The sequence below is a fragment of the Myripristis murdjan genome, chromosome 23 (genome assembly GCF_902150065.1).
Source record: "Myripristis murdjan chromosome 23, fMyrMur1.1, whole genome shotgun sequence".
Taxonomy (NCBI): Eukaryota; Metazoa; Chordata; class Actinopteri; order Holocentriformes; family Holocentridae; genus Myripristis; species Myripristis murdjan.
Window position 1 is genome coordinate 22,711,561 of NC_044002.1, and position 24,230 is coordinate 22,735,790.

The following is a 24,230-nucleotide window of genomic DNA, read 5'->3' on the forward strand; positions in this document are numbered from 1 at the left end:
TGAGTTGTGTTTGATGCTTCATCCCACACAGATGCCAAGAACAATGCTTACTAATAAATCCTTTATTATGCACTTATAGCAGGTTGCTATGCTTAACCTTGTGTTCTCACCTTCAGCACATTGATGTTATGTTGCAGGAAGAACACAGCGGACACAACCAGGAAGAGGAAGATGGCAGTGTACTTGGGACGGGATGCGTTGAATTTCCTCCACTTGCCAGCTCTAATCTCCATCTCACACCAGTTCACGCTAAGCTTGATGCAACGTTTACATACAACAAACACATGATACATTTAAAGAATAAAAAAAAACATTTATGCAAAAAATCACATGAAATCTCATGAAAAGCAATTTTATCATTTGTAAAAAATCTTGACATGATTAATGGAAATCCTGTAAAACCATGTAAAATGCCCATTGCTTGTGATTCACTGAAGCTAAATTCAGACCCCAAGGAAGTTCCTCACTTTGTTCATACATCAACCAAGGCCACATGGACATGGCAGTAAACCAAAAACCAATAACCAATAATTCACCTTTTCTGACCACTTTCTCGCAAGAGAACGTAAATATTGGAATATACCTGTAAACATTTACAGTGCACCATTCTCTACAGTGGTCTGCTGTGTTTTCCTCTTTACAACCTGCATGAATCTGAGAGACGTCACTTTAAAGCGACACTAAGTGATTTCTGACCTCTGGAGCATGTGAAGACTCACACCATGTCACTCACACCTGCTTAGTCTTCAAATATAGGATGACCTCACTTTTACAGATGTGGATTTCCAGATAAAAATATCATCTTATATTCAGGCAAAAATGGTGGGTCGCATCAGTATGTAAGATGTAGTCTATTTTTAGGGGACTCCCAACCACAAAAAAGGGTTTCCCATTTACAGGGGGCCTGATGAGATTGTATGTTTTGCTGTACCAATGAGTGCACCTCTGTGAGAATGGGATCAGGAAGTTCTTACACTAAAATGTCAACAACAGGACTGTCTTTGTCTGATGCACAAAACCAAAAAATATACCAAAAAAATAAATCTTCCTCTAGTATTCGGAACAGTGTAAAGCCTGAGCTTTATGCACACAGAAATTATTTTTAGATATACATTTCCCTCATGGTTTGAAATGTTGGCCACATACAATATCTGACATTGTAACTTTACATATATGACAGAAACTAAGGAAAAGCATAACAGGTGCCCTTTAAATTTGGTAGCATTTAATGTATAAACAAGCACTGATTTATAATCTCCCACATCAAACAAAACTTACAACAGGAATTTGATTTAGAGGAAGAGAGAGAGAGAGAGAGAGAGAGAGAGAGAGAGAGAGAGAGAGAGATCCACACAGTCAATTTTAAACAAGATGAGCAGGTTTGTTTCACTCTGAGACTGACTGATCACAAAAACTGGACCTCTGTCATGCCATCAAAGTATTATTTCAAGTTCATTATACATTTCAACACCATTAAAACAATTTTAACACATTATACAGGATGTCCTTTACAAACTGGAGATTTACATTGAGATCACTTACAGCCCAATAACTTGGAATTTGCAGCTGTGTAAAAAATAATTACATATAAAAATGTATTATGTAAAGACTATAATGACGTGTTACCCATCACTACGCAGAGAGAGAAACATTAACTCTGAAAACTAATCAGAACAACAGTATCGAGCAATATGCTACAAACAGGGAGGAATTTCAGACACTCCAAAAGTGAAAAGGTTTAACAACAAAAAAGGAAAATGGAAATCTGGAAATTTGCCATTTGCAAAATGGGAGAACCACCCCCAACACACACACACACACACACACACACACACACACACACACACCTGTAATAGATACTGAGCATTTTTGCCGAGAAGCTCTTCTATACTTTAAGAATAAAATGGATCTTACCTCAGCAGACACTCTCAGACTCAATGTTATGTTATCATTCAGTTTTCAGGGTTTGCCCTGACATTTCTTCTGTTCCTTTGCAGTGATCAAGCCACTCCCACAGTACACACGACAGATGGAAAAAAAAAAACTCTATCAAAAGGCTTGTTAACAGGTGTGGTGAATGTTAGGAGAGTCAGCCATAGAATTTGACATATTTTGAATTTTGGACAAAACAAAGGCATAATCAAAATTCGATTTGTTTTATTCACATAATTATTGAGTGATATTTTATCACACACACAGTATGATAGTGTGAATGTGTGGAGAGGAGTGGGGCTGGTGGGACAAAATGAGCTGGAGCTTCCAAACTGAGGGGAGGGAACATGTCCTCTGTGGGTCGGTGGCCCCGGTGTTCACTCATCCCCGCCCCCCTTTTCATTTGTTTATGTAGTAAAAATAATTAATCTAGAACCTCGCCTTGTGTTGATCTGAAACCTCAGACGACCTCCAGAAAAAAGGACCTCCCTTCCTTGAAATATTTCACATCAGAGTTTTTGATCTGAGTTTGTATTTGAAATTTGCCGGGGATCGTAGTGGGGGCAGCAGCCACAGCCACGTCCAGGTTCACCACCAACGCAGCGAGCACCAAGACTGGGGATGGGACAGATGGAGAGCACAGATTATGGTGATATTACAAATGTGCAGAGGGTGTGGTGTGTGTGTTTGTGTGTGTGTGTGTGTGTGTGTGTGTGTGTGTGAGTGGGGATTGGTCTGCCAATGTTTATGGTGTAATAACAATAATAAGTAGAGCAGAAAAGAGAAAACAAATGAGGAGCAAATACATTACAATAAAATAAAAACATAGAAATTATGTTACAAATGTATTCTGTCACAAATACAAAGTACTTGAAGTCTATAGAAATAAGACAAGTGCATGAATGATTTACAACAAATTATCTTTTTTTTTTTTTTTTTTTTTTTTTTTTTTCAAATTTGTTCTCATTTGTTATGAAAGATGAGCTGTAGGCGACAGCTGGCTGACGTACATGTCCAGGACCAGTTCTGCAGGGTACTTCCATTATGGATCATATATGAGGTTTGGAGCCTTTGTCACTCTTCTCTTACCGTCTGGGAGCAGACACTAAATCCTGCCTATCTCTGTCTGTGAAAGAATGTATAATGCTTGCACTTGAATGTTTTCACCATGAGTCAATATTTATGTTGATTTGACATTTCCAGCTAATAACTGGCTGTCAGTCTCTGTCAGTACAACATGTGCCTCCTCCTGTTTGAACCCTATTTTATATGAAACAATGACGGCTGTTTCTTACCATCTTGATATCTCAGGCAGGACGCCCTCTACCAGCCTCATAAAGGGCATAGCTTTGGTTTCAGTAGGGACATTTATTAAACTTTTTTAAACCATACACACAACCAGTAAGTATTATTTTATGATATTGTACTATAATACTATTATACTATTTGTGTGTGTGTGTGTGTGTTCTGGGCGTGGGCCACCAACTGATCCTGATTTCTGGTCTACCTGCACACCTGCCATTCATCAGATCATCACCAGCCAGTTTATCAGCCCTGGCTCATCCAACACTCATTGCCAAACTGTTGTCCTTAACATTGAGGCAGATACACTATATGGACAGAAGTATTGGTCCACCTGCACTTTCCACCTACATGAGCTTTTCTGGCATTAATATGGAGTTGGTCCCCTTTGCAGCCAGAACAGCTTCCACTCTTCTGGGAGGCTTTCTACCAGATGTTGGAGTGTCTGTGGGAGTTTCTGCCCGTTTGGATGAGCGTGTTGGATGGGGTTGAGGTCGGGGCTCTGTGCGGGCCGCTCAAGTTCTTCCACACCAAACTCAGCCAGCCACGCCTTTATGGAGCTGCTTTGTGCACTGGGGCTCAGTCATGCTGGGACAGAAAAGGCCCGTCCCCAAACTGGTCCCACAAAGCTGGAAGCAGAGAATTGTCCAAAACGTCTTGGTGAGCTGAAGCGTTAAGATTTCCCTCCACTGGAGAGTAAAAGCAGCAGACACAGCCAAACAAAATACCGCTCTTAAGACTTGTGTTGTGAAACTTTGTAGAATTGGTGGAATATGACTACAAATTTGACCATAAAAAGCTTCAAACAACCTCAGCCTCCTCAAGATTTTTAAAAATGAGATTTCAGCCCGTGGAGTGTCAATGAAGACGGGATTTCTTTTTTTAGTGCATTTATTTTGGACTCCCTGTGTTTAATGGTGATTCGTAAAAACTGTGTAAAAACTGGCCTAATGTTCTAACCTAATGTTCATTGGCAATGCAATTGCTGTGCCTTCAACAAATCAAATTGATTTGATATGGCATATAATTAATTATGAAATATATATCCACATCCTCATACTGCACTTTTAATTTCTCACTTTTTGTTTTCTTGTTTTTATTTTTACATATACTATGTTCTGTCTGGGTCCCACCACCATCCCCGCAGTGTACAAGGGCTGCCTGACCAATCAACAGTCATGCTCTAACAGGCCTCTCATTTTGTTTGAAGATTTTTTTTTTTTTTTTGGTATTTCTGCTTTTTTATTTGATAGTGACATTAGAGAGAGACAGGAAAGGCAGGGGGGACAGAGGGGATGCCATGCAGGAAAAGGTTCAAATCCGAGCCCAGGACGCTGCTGTAAGGACTTAACCTTGACATGTGGTAGGCGCTCTACCAGGGGAGCTGCCGGGGCGGCACCTCTAACCGGTCTCTTGATTATTTTGCATCCACACACTGTACATGACATACATGTGGATTACATATGTATGTCTGTATGAAGCCTTTGTCACTCTTCTCTTACTGTCAGGGAACAGACACTAAATCCTGTTTACTTCTGTCTGCTAATGAATGAATAATATTTGCACTTGAGTGTCTTCACCATGACTCAATATTCATGTTGACTTGTTTGACATGTCCAGCTAATAACTGGCTGTCAGTCTCTGTCAATATGTACATGTGCCTCCTCCTGTTTGAACCCTATTTTATATGAAACAATGAGGGCTGTTTCTTACCATCTTGATATCTCAGGCAGGACACCCTCTACCAGCCTCATTAAGGGTATGGGTTTGGTTTCAGTGGGTACATTTTTTAAAATCATACACACAACAAAGGCTCAGCTGACCCTCAGCGGCTCTGACTCCTTTTCCTTCTGTCTGCTCTCCTGATAAACTCTTTGATGGCAGTTTTTCCTGCAAGTAACACAATGAGATGATGTATGTGGAGACAAAGTAAGCCACTCTAAACCAGTCTAACTAATGGCCTTTCTTTGTTATAGCTACTATTTGTGTTATATGGTATTAATAATAATAGCTCAGGACTTTTCAGTGAAGCATCTAAGATGCTGTACCTCTGTCTTCCTCTCTCCCTGTCTGCTCGTTTTTGCAGTTTGATTAACTTGGTTGGCACTGAGGTGTTCAAACCACTGTCTGCTAGCGGAGTGGCTGTACAGGTAAACCACCTGGTCTCTCAGACACTGGCTGATGGCAGAGGAGTTGCTGCACTGCTGAACTTTGGCGTCCCCTAGTGCTCACCACCCACTCTGGTAGTAACATAACACAAATGACATAATCACATCAGTGAAAATGCAATGGCTCCATCTATTTACCAGACACAATGTACCTGCAGGCCTATATATTAAGATATCCAAACACACAAACCTAAGTCTGATCAGTTTTGTATTTTTGCACAAAAGGAATATGTGTGTAACAGATTATCATTCAAGTCACCATTACCATACAGTTAGTAAGTCAATATTAAAGTGGGATTTTAGTGTGGCTGTCTGGCACTGAGGATGAGTAATAATGATGAAAAGATGTTGACTGGAGGAAAGACTCAGGAGGCAGAAGTCTGTGCAAAAAAGTCAGTGGTTTTATTAACCCAAACAACAATCAAACTGGAGAGTAAGAAAAGTCCCATGAAAATTAATGAGTAGCAAACAAACTGAAAAATGCGTGAAGTAACAAAGCCTCACAGCAGACTGCTACCAACCCCTCTCACTCACAGAAAATGTGAGTGAGTATATACTTCTCCTGGACCCTCCCTAAGTGGAATAAACCATAGGGGATAGTTGAACAAGAGAGGGAAATCCCCACTGAAAACCAGGGCAAACAAGAAAACATTGAAAAACATTTCAATACACACAATATTTTGAGGCAGGTGTGTCCAAACGTACCATGGAGGGCTGAGAGGCTGCAGGTTTTCATTTCAACCAAAAACTCCACCAGGTGATTTCACAGACTGGTTCCTCCTCTCTGCTTGAAGGTGAGGTGATCAATGAATGCACCACAAGTTGTCTTCAGTGAACTCCTTAGGCCTAAGTGAAATTTTGCATTGTGCACCTTTAAACTATAATGAAATCAAAATATGTCTCATTTTGCCGAGGACCTTCTGGAAGCCCCTTAAGTACTGCTGGAGGTCCCAGAATCTCACTTTGAAAACTGTTTTACCAGACATGATCTGAAATTAAAAGAATAGCTTATGCACATACACAGTTAGAGAGATAGATAGAATTGCGAAATTGTGAAAAACCGTTAAGTGGGAATGCTTAGAAAAGTAATCGCACACTTCTCACAATTGGGTCACATGTTTGGTATGTTTTTGGTTTATGCAGGTGGAGTTATGCTCCAAAATTTGGTGGGATAATAAGCATAGAAGAGAATAAGGGGCAGCTACCTAAAGGCAAGCACATAATTAAGATTAAATTACATTTACCTGTATTGTAGTAAAATTCCTCATTAGATACGTCATTTTCATCCACAGAGTTTGTCCTTCATTATTCACAATTTACTTCCGTAATCTCCTGAAAAATACCTCATAAGTTCCTGGTACGATACACACATGGATCTTTCACTAAAAATACTCCATTTAAAGTAAGCATCCAGCAAATGAGACATAGTTTAATTTCATCATAGTTCAAAGGTGCATAATGCAAAACTGCAGAGCTTCCCAAGTGAGGACTGCTTATAGTGTGTTCATGCCATATTTTTGTAATTGTAAATATGAGCTTCTTACTCAGAAAAAAAACAAACAAACAAACAAAAAAAAAAACTACAGCTAGAATACATGGACTAATTTCACCCCAGAAATGCAGCCCATGTCAGATTTAATGGGAATGACTTCATAAATATCTGTAGCATGTATATACTGCACCACTTGGTGTCAGAGCCCACTGATGGGCTCTGTGACATTTATGTTTCATAGGTAGGGTTGCCACTTGTAAGTCTACATAATTGTAGACTAAAAGATGTGTTTTGCATGTGAACTGATGATACAGGACACATTGTGTTCCGTATTTGCTCCGTATTCAATTCAGTGCAAATCAGTGGGGGAGAAATATTACAGGTTAGACTCTTAAGACAGGACGTTTTGGGTGAGACAGCAGCAAACTCTCCTGCTCTGTTATCCCTCAACCGGTCTGTTAGGTTAGGCTCCACTACCCAGACAACACATTTCTAACTGGTCGTGACTCATGACCAGTGCTCGCAACCAATGAACATGCTAGTTGTTGTTTTGCTGTTGTTTTGTTGTTGTTTGTTGTTTTGTTGTTTTTCCTTTTAATCAAAAATACAAAACTGATCAAACTCAGGTTTGTGTGTTTGCTTGTCTTAACATATAGGTCTATAGATACATCATGTCTGTATGGAAATGGATGAAGTTATTGCTCATTTCACTGACTGGATGGTTATTCACAAATTTTATCTTCAGCATATCAGTAAGATAAAATTCACATCTGGTCTGAGGGCATGTAGATTTTCAACAGCCAGGAAAATGTTTGATTTGGAAAAAATAGTTCTCTCACTTCGTGTGATCAATATCATGTCTGGTTTCAAGTTTGGTGCTGATTTGTGATCACATCATTGATCATTATGAAGAGGTAAGATGGTGCACAGGGAGGAACTGTTATCTTACTGGTGTTAAATCCTTTGTACAGTGCTTTGATAAATGAGGCCCACTGTTTATAGTTTCCTACGCACCCAAACACCACCATTACCACCACCAAAGACACACAAACACAACAAGTCATTTTTTTGGTGGGCATATGTAGGACAAGAGGACGTCTATCATGTTCTTGATAATGGGGGGCGGTGGGTGAAGGTCATGCGGCAAATGGTGGGCCAGGACCATATCCCAGGCGTCCACCAGGCGAACTTTTAGCCCTTTGAACATGGCCCGGAGCACCCTGTCCCGCTGCAGGGAGTACCAGTCGCTGTTGCTCAGCGCCACGGCAAGATTCAAGGACTTGAGGTTTCCTGTCCGGATGACCACCAGCGTGTCAGGAGCTCTGTCCAGCAGCTGCAGCACCGCCCTGCGGATGCTCTGAAGTCGCTGCATGTACACCTCGACGGGATAAGTGCCAAAGTGAGCCCAGATGCTGAAAACCACGACAGTGTTGGAGCCTCCAGCCATGCTATCCAGCTCATTGGCGATGTAGCGTAGATCGAAGGATGAGACGGTGTAGGAGCGAATTGGAGGAGCGTGGCAGCGAAACTTCACCATAATGTTTTGTGCTATGTCCACAGCGATGAACGGTCCACATTGCTTTGTGCTGTGCAGGTTAAACCCCTTGAGGTCTAAGACAGAAAAAAGTTCTATCAAGGGAGAGTATTAGTCTACGTAAAAAAACTCAAAACTAATATCTTGGTTTTAGGAGCCCGGGACACTCAAGATCAATAATCATGGAACTGTCACAGAAATACCACTCCTATATGGACAAAAGTACTTGGACACACCTCTTAATCATTGAATTCAGGTGTTTCATTCAGTCCCATTGCCACGGGTGTATAAAGTCAAGCAACTAGCCATGCAGTCTATCTTTACAAACAAAGAATGGCTCGTTCTAAAGAGCTCACTGAATTCCAGCATGGTACTGGTAAAGTAATGTAATAGGATGTCACTACTGCAACAAGTCATTTGGTGAAATTTCTTCCCTCCTAGATGTTCCACCATCAGTTGCTTGGTCTGAACCTACAGTTAACTATAAAGGGAAGTTCCTAGAAAATGTTATAATTCGCAGAATTTTCTTGGAATTTTGTCACTATGAGCAATTCATTCATTCATCTTCTAAACCTCTTATCCTCACTAGGGTCGCGGGGGGGTGGGGTGGGGGAGGGGGGGGGGTGGAGCCTATCCCAGCGCTCATAGGGCGAAGGCAAGAAAACACCCTGGACAGGTCACCAGTTCATCGCAGGGCAGACAGACAAACACTGACATTCACACACACAGTCATACCTAGGGGCAATTTAGCTTCTCCAATTCACCTAACCTGCATGTCTGTGGACGGTGGGAGGAAACCGGAGTGCCCGGAGGAAACCCACGCAGACACAGGGAGAACATGCAAACTCCACACAGAAAGGACCTTGGGTGGGAATCGAACGCAGGACCTTCTCACTGTGAGGCGACAGTGCTAACCATAGCACCACCGTGCCGCCCTAGGAGCAATTCTTTGTACTAAAAAACTTTATGAAAATGCATCATTTACCTGGCAGAAATCTGCTGAGGTGTTCAAACCACTGTCTCATGGTGGAGTCGCCGTACATGTGCACCACCTTGTCTGTCAGACATTGGCTGATAGCGGAGGCGTTGTTGAACTGGCGAATGGTGGCGCCCCCTAGTGCTTGCCATGCACCCTGGTAGTAATATCCAGCAGGTTCGGGCTTCACGGTGCTGCTCTTCACCTCTGGTTGTCCTGAGAGGAAGATAAAGACAAACATCTGTGACGTGGAAGTCGTCTGTGTGGTTGAACCCAACGTAAAATCTGTCTGTTTGCTAAAGAAGAGGATAATGGGCAGGAGCTTTTTACTTTCAAATCCTACGCACTTGTCTCTGGAACATTTAGAGTTTTATTTTGTTGACTTTGTGCTGAATTTTTGCAGTCACTGAGAGTAACTGCACCTGTCAGTCACTACATTAGGGCTTCAATCTCAGACATAGAAACATAGACGATGCATTAGCTTGTGTTGCTAGCTGCTTTGATACATCTGCACATGTAACATATTGGATAAGGCAAGAGCCACTTGTCAACAAATGCTTGTCTGTTGAAAGATGCTGACTATCCCTTAATATCAACTATATCTCATTTACTTTTAAGCTTAATTATTGTGTATTACACACACTCAGAAAGATAGATAGGTAGATAGACAGATGTTTGTATAAACACTCATGGGCGACTTTATTAGGTGCACCTTGCAAGTACAAGGTTGAACCAAATCCCCTTTTGCCTTCAGAACTGCCTTATATTGATATCTATATCCACACACACACACACACACACACACACACACACTCACACCTATCTATCTATCTATCTATCTATCTATCTATCTATCTATCTATCTATCTATCTATCTATCTATCTATATCTACAAACCCCAATTCCAATGAAGTTGGGATGTCGTGTAAAATGTAAATGTGACACCTACAAATGTATGGTCACAATTGTAAAGTTATTTATTTTATTTTGGATATTTTCTTTGGGTGAGGCCAGATTTAAATGTGTTTTCTAAAGTGTATCAGTCGAAATGATGAATATACGCCATCAGGTGGAGCACTAGGCAGAAGTGAGCACTGGTTCTACACACTGGTTATATGGACCATGGAGGCTTCCGTTCCTCATACAGACTACAGCCTGCGTCATGAGCAAACATAATGTCTCCTGTCTGTATTTTCCCTGTTCAAAACAGGTTAGTAACATGTGCTAAAGTATCACAACTTATTTCTAAGGACTCATAAGCCTTTCCTCTTTCATTTTTGCCAAAGACTGATACAGGAAGTAGTGTTAATGTAATGTTTTGTTGATGTTAAAAATTTGGGAATTGTGTAGTGAAAAGTGGCTGGTTTTATAAAATGGCGGCCTCATTGTTGTTTATTATCTTTGAAAAACGAGAGCTCCTTTATATCTGTGCCTTAACACAAATGCTTAGCACAGGGTTTTGTATAATATAGTTTAAGGTTCACTATGGTAGGAAAGTGTACATTGTATGTGTGTGAGTGACGGTAACGGTTGATCCAATGGTTTATCGCAAAAGGGTGAATGGTGGAATTTACTGTGATTTAAGATTATTGTGATTATTGCAATTCATGATTGAAATTAAGAGAAAAAGAGTGAAAAGAGAAAATGAAAATATTAAGATTCTGTTTAATAAATATACAGACTACAGCCTGCGTGATGAACACACATAATGTCTCCTGTCTGTAATTTCCCTGTTCAAAACAGGATGCATCTTTTGCTAACAGGTATGCTAACATTTGATGCCTGCAGCATGTTCCAGAAAAGCTGCAACAGAGGCATGTTCACCACTGTGTTACATCACTTTTCCTTAACAGCACTCAATAAACATTTGGGAACTGAGGACACTAATTGCTGAAGCTTTGTAGGTGTCTTGCTTGATGTACAACTTCAGTTGCTCAACAGTCCTGGGTCTCCGTTGTCGTATTTTGTGCTTCATAATGCGCCACACATTTTCAATGGGAGACAGGTCTGGACTGCAGGCAGGCCAGTCTAGTATCCACACTCTTTTACTATGAAGCCATGCTGTTGTAACACATGCAGAACGTGACTTGGTGTTGTCTTGCTGAAATAAGCAGGGACGTCCCTGAAAAAGACGTCGCTTGGATGCCAGCATATGTTGCTCCAAAACCTGTATGTATTTTTCAGCATTAACCATTCTCCCGGCTCCCGAGGGAGGCTGGGGACATTGAGTCCGAATGGACCATGCTCTCGGCCTCCATTGTCGATGCAGCTGTTTGGAGCCGTGGCCGCAAGGTCTCTGGTGCTTGTCGTGGCGGCAATCCCAGAACCCGGTGGTGGACACCGGAAGTAAGGGATGCCGTCAAGCTGAGGAAGGAGACCTACAGGTCCATGTTGGCCTGTGGGACTCCTGAGGCAGCTGACGGGTATCGGCAGGCCAGGCGTGCCGCGGCTTGGGCAGTGGTGGAGGCGAAAACTCAGAGCTGGGAGGAGTTCAGTGAGGCCATGGAGGAGGACTATCAGTTGGCCTCAAAGAAATTCTGGCAAACAGTCCGGCGCCTCAGGAGGGGGAAACAGTACACTGCCGACACTGTTTACAGTGCAGGTGGTGGGCTGTTGACTTCGACTGAGGATATTGTTGGGCAGTGGAAGGAATACTTTGAGGATCTCCTCAATCCCACCGTCACGTCTTCCGTTGAGGAAGCAGAGGCTGAGGACCCAGAGGTGGAATTGTCCATCACCCAAGCCGAAGTCACTGGGGTGGTTCGTAAGCTCCTCGGTGGCATGGCAGCGGGGGTGGATAAGATCCGCCCTGATTATCTCAAGTCTTTAGATGTTGTGGGGCTGTCTTGGCTGACAGCCCCTCGGATTCATGAGGAATGAGGTTTTCGTCCCGGCCGTGGAACACTGGACCAGCTCCAGTGTTTTGTGGATCTGGAGAAGGCATTCGACTGTGTCCCTCGTGGTACCCTGTGGGGAGTGCTCCAGGAGTATGGGGTCCAAGGCCCTTTGCTAAGGGCTGTTCGGTCCCTGTACGACCGGAGCAGGAGCTTGGTTTGCATTGCCAGAAATAAGTCAGACCTGTTCCCAGTGCATGTTGGACTCCAGCAGGGCTGCCCTTTATCACCGGTTTTGTTCATAATATTTATGGACAGAATTTCTAGGCGCAGCTGGGGGCCGGAGGGAGTCATGTTTGGGAGTCACAGGATTTCATCATGCTTTTTGCGGATGATGTTGTCCTGTTGGCTCCTTCGAAACAGGACCTTCAGCAGGCACTGGGGCAGTTTGCAGCCGAGTGTGAAGCGGTTGGGATGAGAATCAGCACCTCCAAGTCCGAGGCCATGGTTCTCGACCGGAAAAGGGTGGCATGCCCTCTCGGGGTTGGTGGAGAAGTCCTGCCTCAAGTGGAGGAGTTTAAGTATCTCGGGGTCTTGTTCACGAGTGAGGGAAGGATGGAGCGTGAGATCGACAGGCGGATCGGTGCAGCCTCCGCAGTGATGCGGTCGGTGTACCGATCCGACGTGGTGAAGAAGGAGCTGAGCTGAAAGGCGAAGCTCTCGATTTACCTGTCGATCTACATTCCTACCATCACCTATGGTCGTGAGCTTTGGGTAATGACCGAAAGGACAAGATCGCAGATACAAGCAGCCGAAATGAGTTTCCTTCACAGGGTGGCCAGGTGCTCTCTTAGAGATAAGGTGAGGAGTTCGGTCACTCGGGAGGAGCTCAGAGTAGAGCTGCTGCTCCTCCGCATCGAGGGGAACCAGTTGAGGTGGCTCGGGCATCTGTTTTGGATGCCCCCTGGATGCCTCCCGGGGGAGGTGTTCCAGGCATGCCCCACCGGGAGGAGGCCTCGGGGAAAACCCAGGACATGCTGGGGGACTATGTCTCTCGGCTGGCCTGAGAACGCCTTGGTGTCCCTCCCGAGGAGCTGGCGGAAGTGTCTAGGGAGAGGGAAGTCTGGATGTCTCTGCTCAGACTGCTGCCCCTGCGACCCGGCCCCAGATAAACGTCAGACGACAGTATGGTACGGTACGGTACGGTACAGTACGATAGATAAATAATTACATACATACATATCTATATCTATACATTATTAATATCCATATTTCATATCTGTATTCCCCTTTTCCTTTCTTTTTTCATACCTTGCTCCTTTGGCAGCACAGTGATGTTAGACCGTGATGCACGAATGAAGACTTTCATGTTGACCCCTCTGCGGAAAAACACACAAAAGACTGTTAAATGCCTGGCAATATGTAACATTATTAAAATGCAAATGCCATGGCAGCAGAGCGCCACTACATGGTGACTAGAGGTGGGAGAAAAAATTGATTTTTAGATGCATCGCAATGCGGATGTGGGCAAGCCGGCATCGATGCATTAGTGTCATTAATCAGTGCTTATAAAATGATTTAAAAAATGCAGAACTGAAGCATATGAGCAGAGTCTAGCTGGGCAGTTACACTGCGGAAAAAAAAACGTGGAACCTAAGTGTGAGAGAGCAGCGTCCAGCTGGGCAATTTCAGGACACACACAACAGAAAAGAACAGACCTTTTATTTTAAAAGGTATTGGCCATGCTCTTGCACACCTTGTTTTAGTTGTGGCACAGTAAAAAAACAAACAAATTGTCTGAAAAATGATGCAAAAAATGATTCAATGACAATCACAAAAATATGCATCGAGATGCATCGAGATGCATCAAGATGCATCGATAATCGCTTTATAATCACATCGTTGCCCTCATAATCGTAATGGAATCAAATCATTAGGGGCCAAAGATTCCCAGCTCTAATGGTGACACAGTGGCAGTGCTATAGGCAGAAAATAGTTCCACCATTTTGGAAACCTGATGTTCTCAAGAGAGCACTGAAACTGAAATCAAAGCAAACGTGTTGTGCTTTTCTCAGAAAAAAAGTATCTGTATCATATTGTAACTGCTCAAAATCACATTGTTTTACACTGTCTATGGAGGTTCTCAATCATCCAGGTCATGCAATTCAAGTAGAGCTCTAACTCTACTTGAATTGTTTTACACTCCATATTTTCTGTTCTTGTGACAATGATGGAGTTTAAGTAACTACAAGGAGTTTCAGTTTAATATTGATGCCTCTATATGATCTACATAAGGAAATGAGCATATGTAAACATAGGGCTCTAGTTTCCCGGCGCAGCGCGGGGTGGCGCAGTGAGGCGAACCCCGCGCAGAGCTAGTTTCGACCGGCGAAGCGGGAGAGGCGGACAGTGTCCAAGTTTCGCAGGCGGAGGTTCGCCGAGATGGGAGTGGCGGCGCAGCGGGGGGAGGTGCCGACAGATTCGGCTTGGCGCAGTGACAGTTTCGTGCCAAAAGGCTTCGCCGAGGTGCGCCAAAAGCTTGCCGTCTGAAACCACGTCTACTTTCAGCGCAAGGCGGGGCGGAGCAGGCGCAGTGGAAGTTTGGCTGGCTGGCGCACATCACCAAAACCTCACGATCAGCACAAACGGTGCCAATCTCCTTTGATCTGACATCAGCTGTGACGGGACAGTTGATATGGAGATATATGTATGTGCTGATTGTGATCGTAGCATTGAATAGTGTTTTTTTCGGTATTTATTGCATCGTTCATGTGTCTAACATCCCGGAAGCCTGCCTGTGAGGTTTTGGTGACGTGTCCGCACTGCTCGCCGGTCTCCGCTCCGCGCCTGTCTCCTGAGCTCCGCTCCGCCCGCGGCAATAGACCTCCATGTCAGCTGTGTAAACTTTCATTACGCCTTCACGCAGCGCATTTTAAAGGCAAGGACAGGGGCTCATTTGATTGGTTACATGTGAATCGGCTGTGTCAAACCCACTCCATGCCTTCTCTCCTCCCCTCCGCCGGTAGGAGGGATGGCGGAGTACTTGCGCCACCGAGAACGGCGTGCCAAACTTGGAAAATCCGCCTGGCCACACCCAGTTGGCGAAGCGCATCTGCGCTACGCCCCCGCCTCGCCTGGTCTGCGAAACTAGAGCCCATAGAGTCCTCCGAAGCAGAGGAGTCTATATTTAGGCTATATATACTGTATCTGTGTTGAGACACATGGGGCTGAGATCTGACTCTGAGACTCTGTATTAATTATATATAACCTCATTTAATGTTAATGTAGTTAGTAAATCATAGTGTTAACCTGTTAAAATACTGTTATGTATCGGTCGTGGCTCTGCTGCTCCCCAGCGGCCCTGTTAACTTTCAGATCTGCTTCACAGTTAACCTGGCTCCACTGTATTTACCTTCACTCTGCTTCTTGCTGCATGTGTTGTCATCCCTGCCTTTGCTGTCCCTTCCTTCGGACATGTTTAGTTCCTTTCCCCCCGCTGTCCGAACCATCACTCTGCTAGCTGGACAGCTTTTGCAGCACTAACCTCAGGGCTAGTTAGTGCCAGACCAAAAAATTTTACTTCACTGCTCAAGTGCTACATTTTTGGCGAGCCAGCAAGGAGTAGTTGTTAATTAAATGAAGACAATTATATGAGAAACTATTTGCACATGAAGTTTCATGTTTTGTGTTGTTTCAAAGTGGAACTCTCACACATGGGACCTTTGCCTGGCAAATATCTATTAGGCTGGAACCAACATTTAGTAACTGACGGTTGTTCTCACTGGGTTAAAAGAGCACAAGTGATTCTGTTGCGTCAAATGTGGATGTTTTTTTTGCACTTATTGCCTGACCTGACCAGCTGGAATAGCTACATCCTCCAGTCCCACTTTCAGCACACTTTGATAGGGTTCATTATCATTGGTGAGTTTTGTCGAATACAGCTGACTAATACAGTGGCTTTGTCTTCCTGGAGGTTCATTCCACCATGAAGGAGGTGCACAAGGGTGGGTATGGGATCCTCCCTGTCCTCCAGTCCTAGTATCAACTGCTCAGTTCTCTCTGCTCAAAGATTCTTTTGTCCAATCAGCCCAGCCAATTGATGTAGTTTGTGGTCACGAAGGTAAGTTTTTACCCACTGGTGATCAAGGAGACTCACTTGGCTGCTGATGTCCAGCAAGCAGTCCTTAGCATAGTTGCGGATGTGACACTTAATGTTACATTTCCTGGATGCACACATGACTTTCTGTTTCATTCATATCATCATGTACAGGGAGTTTTGGGGGCTCTTTCATGATGGCCCCATGCTGAACCTGTCAATAATCTGGTTTAGGAGGAGGGAATTTGCCAATTTATACAGCATTACCTGCCTGAGTCAGGCAGGTAATGCATGCTCATATCTCCAACACTATGAGAAACACCTACTCTGTCTCACTCACCTGTGAACACCAATGAAACTGGTCCCATTAATCCTCTTGTAACATCTCTTGCTATGTTGCCTAAAGCTATTCATGGCAGCTTTGTTGAGCAGTATGATGTGATTACTGGCATTTCCAGCATATCAGAAGAGGATTTGAAACAAAGGCACAGAGCTGACCCTGCTATCTGTGAAGTCATCCGTCAGTTGGAAACTGGGGAGCTGTACTCTAGCTGTAAGAAGAGAACTGTCAGAGCTTCCTGTTCTTCTGTGAGAGATAGATGAACTTGAGCTGCAAAGCAAAATTCTCTATTGAAAAAAGCAAGTACATTACCAAAGAATGAACCACCTCTGCTTTGCGTCAGATAGTTATTTGCCTCCATGTCATGCCTTAACAACTGTTTCACGCATGCCTACTCATAGATTATCCCTTATATAGCTAATGGTTTAAAAACTCAAAGACACACAAATGGTCTATCCTGTCTTTCCCAGCCCTCCCTCACCTTAGAAAGAGGGTGTCCTCTTTGGCCATGAGGGCTCCTTTGATATCTCCTCTGAAGTGGTTGATCCTGGTATTGCAGCCCAGATTTCTTGGCTTGTAGCAGAACCATGGCTCCCCCGTGTGGAGGTCGGTGTAGTTGCACAGTGGCTGGTCAGGAGGCAGGCAGACATTACAAACCGTAGTTTCAGAGACAGAGCCGGAGCGGAAGAGGCTCTTGAATGCAATTCGGCCCGGGTGTTCCCTGTTCAGCCTGTGCAGCACCGTGATGGCCTCACTGGGGTGAACCAGTATCACCTGACGGGGAAGAACCAGGGTTTTCACACAGTCCAACAATGATTTGTCTTTGGTCATATCAGAAAGGAAAAAGAAAGTTAATGAAACTTGAAGCTCCAGTAGGCAAGATTTTTGTGTCAAAATACTAATGGTTGGATGCTGTTGCACCACAGCACAGAACTTGAACTTGCAAACTTGAGAATAATAGTCATTGCATTATTTCATTGTTTGCTTTGGTCAGCAATTGTGGTTAGTTGCTTGGTGACTGCAGTCAGTAGGGCCATAAAATGGATCAAGCTGCTTGACAGATGAGCAGATATGTTGCTGTATTAATTGCTGCTGGAAAAATGATACCAAGATTTCTGGCATGGAGATGAAGGTTAGGCACCATCACTTTGGATAAAATAGCAACTTGGAAGTGGGTTGGAAATTATTAACAGTTATGTCAAGGTTAGGCTTTGAAGTAATGGTGTGTACTACATGTTTAAAGCAAAAGGGAACAGCACCATTAGCTTGACTACTGTTTAGAATTAGTGACATTGTAGGGCCTACAATGTGGAATACTTCCTTCAAAGGCATGTAGGAACAATGTCCAAGGAATAGGTAGTAGAGTTTGTGTTTTAGATTATGTCTTTAATATGGGAAGAGACACTAACTAGAGGCTCTAGCTTGCTAAAGACAGGCGAGCATGGAGGTACCATGGAGTGGTCATATGCAGGAGGTGAAATACTGGATCATATTTTATCAATTTTAAATGTGAAAACGTTTAGATATTCTTCACAGTTGACTGTGGTTGGCACAGGACTCATGGCAAGCAGTAACAATAGGATCGAGGACTGTATAAATTGTGTCAAACAGTACTTTGGGATACGAGTTGGGTTGGAAACATGCTGTAAAAAAAGTCCATAGTACCAGGAAATTCAATGGCACTGACATTTGCTGGTAGGTCAACATGAAAATTAAAATCCACAGAGATTACAATTTTTTTTTCAAAATTCACAACAACTGAAGGTAAAACTCAAAGAACTCTGTGAAGAAACAATACATAGCTACAGAGGAACACTGGAACTGTATCACTGGTTTGAAACCACAAGACCTCAAAGCCAGAGTAATCGTTAAAACCAATGGGACTGTGCTTATGACAGTTTCTGACAAGGACAGCTAAGCTTCCCCCACAGCCACTGGGCTGAGGGAAGCCGAATAAGTCATGGTTAGTGGGACATATTTCTAAGAGCTGGCTATGTTCACCAGTTTTCAGCCAGGATTCAGTCGGGAATAGGAAGTCTAGGTGGGTGAAGGACATGTCATTTAGAATAAAAGATTTATTTAAGGGAGACCTCACATGTAGAAGATCCAGTTTACAGAGGGTAGTAAAAAAGGTTTTGGTCTAAACTGTGTGGATGGGAAAACTTGTCTGTAACATTAGTCTGAATGGGGAGACTAACAGGTGAAAGGCTTAGGTGAGAAGTTGGGCCAGTAGGGGGAGTTACCATGAGAAGCAACTCTAAGGTGGCAGAGTAGGGCAAAAGGGAGGCGCTGTGGGTAAAAAGTCAGTCACGAAGACAGGCACTGCATGGTGTACTGCAAGTAGCATTTAGGTCCCCAGCTTGAAGGAATAGATTCTGTTTCTGTTAAATAAGGAAATGATTTCCCAAACACATTAAATGAATGAAACCTGCATGGTGAGCCCTGCAAGTGGAATGGAGTGTGAAGGCTGAGGACTCTGTTGAACAAAGTGTGGGAATTGGACCAGAGATAACAACAGACTTTACACAACTGTTCAAAAACTTTAAAAGGTGAATAAAACCTATTTTGGTCAGCTCAGATAGTTGATAGCCAAGGCAGCTTTACTAATGGCCCTTTTCCATTAGTATCTACTCGGCTCGACTCAGCTCGACTCGGCTCGACTCTACTCGCCTCGACACGGTTTAGGTGGTTTTCCATTACAGTTGAGTAGCACCTCGCCGTGGGTGGAGTCGCCGGCGCACCGTCCAGCTCCCTCTGGATTCTTTGGGCCGCCACCAAGCTCAGAAAAGTCTCCACGTCTTTATTTGACCGCGGTCGCGATTTGCTTGCCACTTTCCGACTTTGACAACTTCACTGACGATCAATGCGCACGGCCGCTGTTGCCGTTTTTTTTTTTTTTTTTAAATGTCGGGTTTTGTTTTCGTGCAGGAGTCGCTCTCGTCACTCCCTGTCCAATCAGTTGCCTGCACGGCGTTTACGTCACATTTTCAGCTCGACTCAGCGCGACTCAGCTCGCTTGGAACCCCGGCTGAGTAGGTGCTAAATGGGACCTGCTAGCAGGTACTACGACCTAATGGAAAAGCTCTTAAACCGAGTAGAGTCGAGCCGAGTCGAGCTGAGTCGAGCTGAGTAGGTACTAGTGGAAAAGGGGCATAAGATGTTGGGTACCATGGCTCCAGCTAAACTAAGTGTGGTTGTGTTAATACACAGGTCCTGGTAAAAACAAAACAAACCAAAACAAAACTTGGGATGAACAGCTGAGAATCCAATTAAAACAAGTTAAACATAGTGAAAAGTTGCCTTAAAATGGCAATTATGCAGTAAGATATTAAAATGATGTTAAAATAAACACAGAGATGGAAGCAGCAACCAAACACTGCCAATCATGAAAACGGTGAACTATCACACCCCTGTTTTATGCCACTGACTCATTTGTCTTCCAGTCCACACATTTACAGTCACACTAAACAACAACATAGACTTTGGTGTCACCTCAACTTGTGCTCGTCCCTCCCAGAGTAATGGAAACACAGCGGTGTAGGAGCCGTTCAGGTGGTCCACCACTCGCCCTGCCACACCTGCAAGTAGCTCCGGGTCATGCAGGCGAGCAACCAGGAAATCTCCCCCGAACTGTTTTGGTCGACCCTGGAAGTCACCAATTTGGATCAGAGCCTCCAGCTCATCGCCTACATGCCACTGACCTCCTGCCTTCACCGGCAGGATTGTGAAGGTGCTGTGGGCGGGGTCAGAGGTCGTCTTCAGGGATATGGGCACAGGGAAGCGAGGGGTTTCAGGCCAAGCGATGGAGTCCAGCAGGCGGCGTTCCTCAGGCGACAGCTGCTGGTAGCTGCAGTTGATGTGTTGGTGGTTTGGGACAGGAGTGGTGGGGGTGTTTTTTTTCTGAAACTGTCAAGGAGATGGGAAAAAAAGATAAAAACACATTGTTAGTGGGTTTGATACTGGACGAGATTAGAAGCAAAGACACCTAAACCTCGGGGCCTCATTTTTTGAAGGTCTCAATAAAGGGAATGAATGAATGAATGAATTACTTACCAACCGACGAACATCTGTTACATTTGCCACTGCTGGAGTCTGGAATCAAATGATCAACAAGGTGTTTTGTTGGTGCTTTAACTTCATTTTACAGCAATGACATAAACTTTGTAATGAAATGTTGAAATAGCTGACAGTGTGCTTATTTGGGATATACAGTGACTACATAACAACAATGATCATAAATGATAATAAAACAATGATAATAAAACTTTAGCTTTCCTGCATTTCCACTCCAGCTGTGCTATTAATGCAACACTGACATGTAATGAGTAGAATGGTGCCTCTATCATGGAGACTCTGCACCCCAAAAACATTTTCCAGAACCAGAAAAAAAAAAAAAAAAAAAAAAAAAAAAAAAGGAAGAGAAAAAGAGACCAAGCAAGAGGTGAGACTGGAGTAAATATTAGACAGGCTTTTAGTCGTTGATGAGAGCTTTGCAAAATCAAAGGCTAGAAGACAGATGCTGTGTGATTATAGCCATCAGAGGGGACAAGTTGATGAATGGGATCATCTTTGCAGATATCATGTAGCCATTTGTTAGGAAAATGAGCCACACCCACCTAGGGCCTCTGAAAATACAGATGCTGTAATTTCATCAGTAATTACTCAAGCAGAGAACAGCAAAAGGCCCCACAGGCGATGAGGGAAGATTTGTGCATGAGAATGTGGTGAAGTCACTCAAACTAACCCATCATCAGACAAGGGACATTCGCCCACACATCCACACAGTTGGCTCCCCTGCTCCAACAGTAAAACAAAACATAGTGAAGCTCAGTTTGGAGAACTTCTGGGATAAATGGCAGCGCATTGAGATAGAGGCAACCATGACTCATTAGATTACAACTGGCAGATTATATCAAACTGGGTATAGAGACTCAAAGAAAGACTGGTAGCATTAGAGAGGGCCTTTGGATGGGTAGTGTACAAACAACTACGTTCTAGTTCCAGCTGGCCTGATGCAGCGGTTTCTCATCAAGGTGAACAGATCTGATGGACTGCATTTACACATAGAACTTCCCCCATCAAGCTAATTCCTCAGCTGAGACCAATAAATGTGCCCTTTCACTTCTTTGGAGCCCAGTGGTCTCTCACACCAGAGGCCTGTATCATGAAGCAAGCTCAGTTTTCCCTGGATTTCTCAGACCTATCCAGCTACACTAATCCAGATCATGGTGATCAGGGATAACTGGTATCATGACGCTGCTCATCAGGTTTGCCTCATCAAGAGCCACGCGCACGTATAAGGGGCGGGTTCTGAGGCAGCAGACCAATCACAAACATGAGCGACAAGGAAAAACGCACAGCGTGTTTCACGGCAGAGGAGCAGCGTATTATACTGGAAAAGTATGAGGAGGAAAAACAAAATTTACACACTAAATCGAACACCGCGGCTGCTGCGAAGAGAAGGCAGAATGCTTGGCAACGAATTGCCGACTGCATAAATGCGCAAGTTACACATCAGTGGCTAAAGTAGTCCACATCTGATGCTGAAACCTATAAACTCACTGCACTGCAGATGTGCTGTGTGTATGACAGGTATAGTTGAATTCCTCCAGGTGTAACCCCTCAGGGGCTAAAAGAACGTGGGAGCAAGTAAAAACACAAAAACACAACACAAGAACATCATTGAATTTGGTAAGTTTGCCTTTTTATTATAGCCTCTTATACAGGCTATAATAAAATAAAGGGGACGCCAAAATTCAGTCACGTCAGTACATCAGGTTGACAGCCTGAATAAAATCAGATACTGAGCTGTGTTAGAACTTAGAAGGAACAAAAGGCAAATATAAAGGCCAACTCGCCCTCTTGAATGAAGGGAACAAATGATCCTTTTTCACATTTGCATCAGCGACCTGTCAATTCTCTCACCCAGGAATAATTAGCCCCCCAAAAATATTTAGAGCTAATTAATTGTACATTAATTAATTGTCTAAAAATACTTTTAATTATCAAATTCCCTTTAATGATCTCTCATTTCTGTTTTACTCTCCTACAGAGTGTCAGCTCTGTATAGCAGGCAGCTGTTAGCCAGGCTGAAGTGCTGCTTCACATTACATACATTACATCACATCCTTTCTCTCATACCGAGAGTCGTCGGCAAAATCTAATGGGTTTGATCGGTCGAGGAAAATCCTTTCATGCCGTAATGCTCTCCTCACTATTTGGGCTCCTCCTTCAATGGGATCCTCAATGATTGGGCAGGCCACGTTTTGGCAAACAGCTGATTGGCCAGGGGGCGGGGCTTTATGAAGAATTCAATCCTGTCCTGAAAGCTAGCCTGCTCCGGGGCAAGCTAGCTTTCAGGACAGGTTCAGGATAGGTTTCCTATCCCGATCAGAGGTGAACCGGCTTTGTGATACAGAAAATCTGGAGTTGAGCCTGAAGTTATCTCACTAACACCTTAATCCTACTTCATGATACAAGCCTCTGGTCTCTCACACCTGCAGTCCCAACTTCAGGCCTGGCCGGTATTCGTAGTCACGTCCTGAAACATCTTCTGAATAAACGTTCCTAGCACACTCTGGATTCCAGCTAGCCATTGGCGTCAAAGTTCACAAAATCTGCTGGTATAAATTGGAGGACTTGCTAACCAAATGGACACTGATAACATTTCCCAATCCTTAGTAGGAAGGTCACATATTAAAATGAAACTCAGAGAGGATGTTACAGGTGTGAGAAATATCACCAACCTCCTCATGCTGTGTTGAGAGAGGAGGGTGACAACCAAAATTGTGAGTCGTGTTTGATGCTTCATCCCACACAGATGGAGTTCCTTCGCTAAATAATTGTATTTACCAGGAACCAATGTCAATCCAGATTTTTAGTGATTTAATTAGGCTCCCACTGCTGTGCTGTGACCTACAGACCCATCCACTGAAGAGAGGAACAAGAAGCTGTATGTGTTTAGGAATGACCAGAGTGGTGCTTAGAACTTCCTCAAGCCCATTCTTACTCACAGCCACCAAAACGAAACAACTGAAGCATTAGGAAGCCCTGGAAAAAGAAAGAACACAAAGAGAAGCACTCTGCAATCAGCTACTCACATTTGTGATCCTCTGGGATTTCTGACACGTTTCACCACCAGGATCAAGTACCTGTTAAAGGAAGTGTGGTAAAGGAGGCTCAGCTGGGACGAGAACTGCCACCTGATCTGACTACGCTGACTTCCTCATTCTTTATACCACATGACCCCCCCTCACATCTCATACTGATGCCAAAGAGTGTCTTGGGCGTCGGTGTCCAATGCAGAAGGGTTTTTGAAGGCCTGGGATTGAGAATGGGCTGTGTGTGTGACAACGCAAAGGGGTGGGTGGGGACAATTTGCATATTCATAGATCTTTACATTCTTAATAAGGACAAGGCGTAGAATCACATTAAAGCCATTTTCAGGCATTGAGGGGTGTTTTTCATGGCAAAAAAACTTCTAAATATGTAATTTTAATGAAGAGGGATGATTTTTATGCACTCATCAACCATTAACTAAGTTTGTTTGCAGCTGC

At 43.7% G+C, this 24,230-nt stretch overlaps 2 protein-coding genes across 2 annotated transcripts in view; both read right to left on the bottom strand.

Moving 5' to 3' along the window:
* LOC115355602 (NXPE family member 3-like) overlaps positions 1–24,230 on the bottom strand; it is a 45,252-nt gene that overhangs the window by 15,286 nt on the left and 5,736 nt on the right. The gene's annotated exons all lie outside the window — the stretch shown is intronic.
* Positions 7,948–23,270, bottom strand: LOC115355138 (NXPE family member 3-like). Its single transcript, XM_030045818.1, has 5 exons — positions 23,172–23,270; positions 20,167–20,580; positions 17,156–17,448; positions 13,550–13,617; positions 7,948–8,505 (listed from the first exon to the last, which is right to left on the bottom strand). Exons 1-5 carry the CDS (start codon positions 23,268–23,270, stop codon positions 7,955–7,957), a joined length of 1,425 nt encoding a protein of 474 aa, XP_029901678.1. The 3' UTR covers positions 7,948–7,954.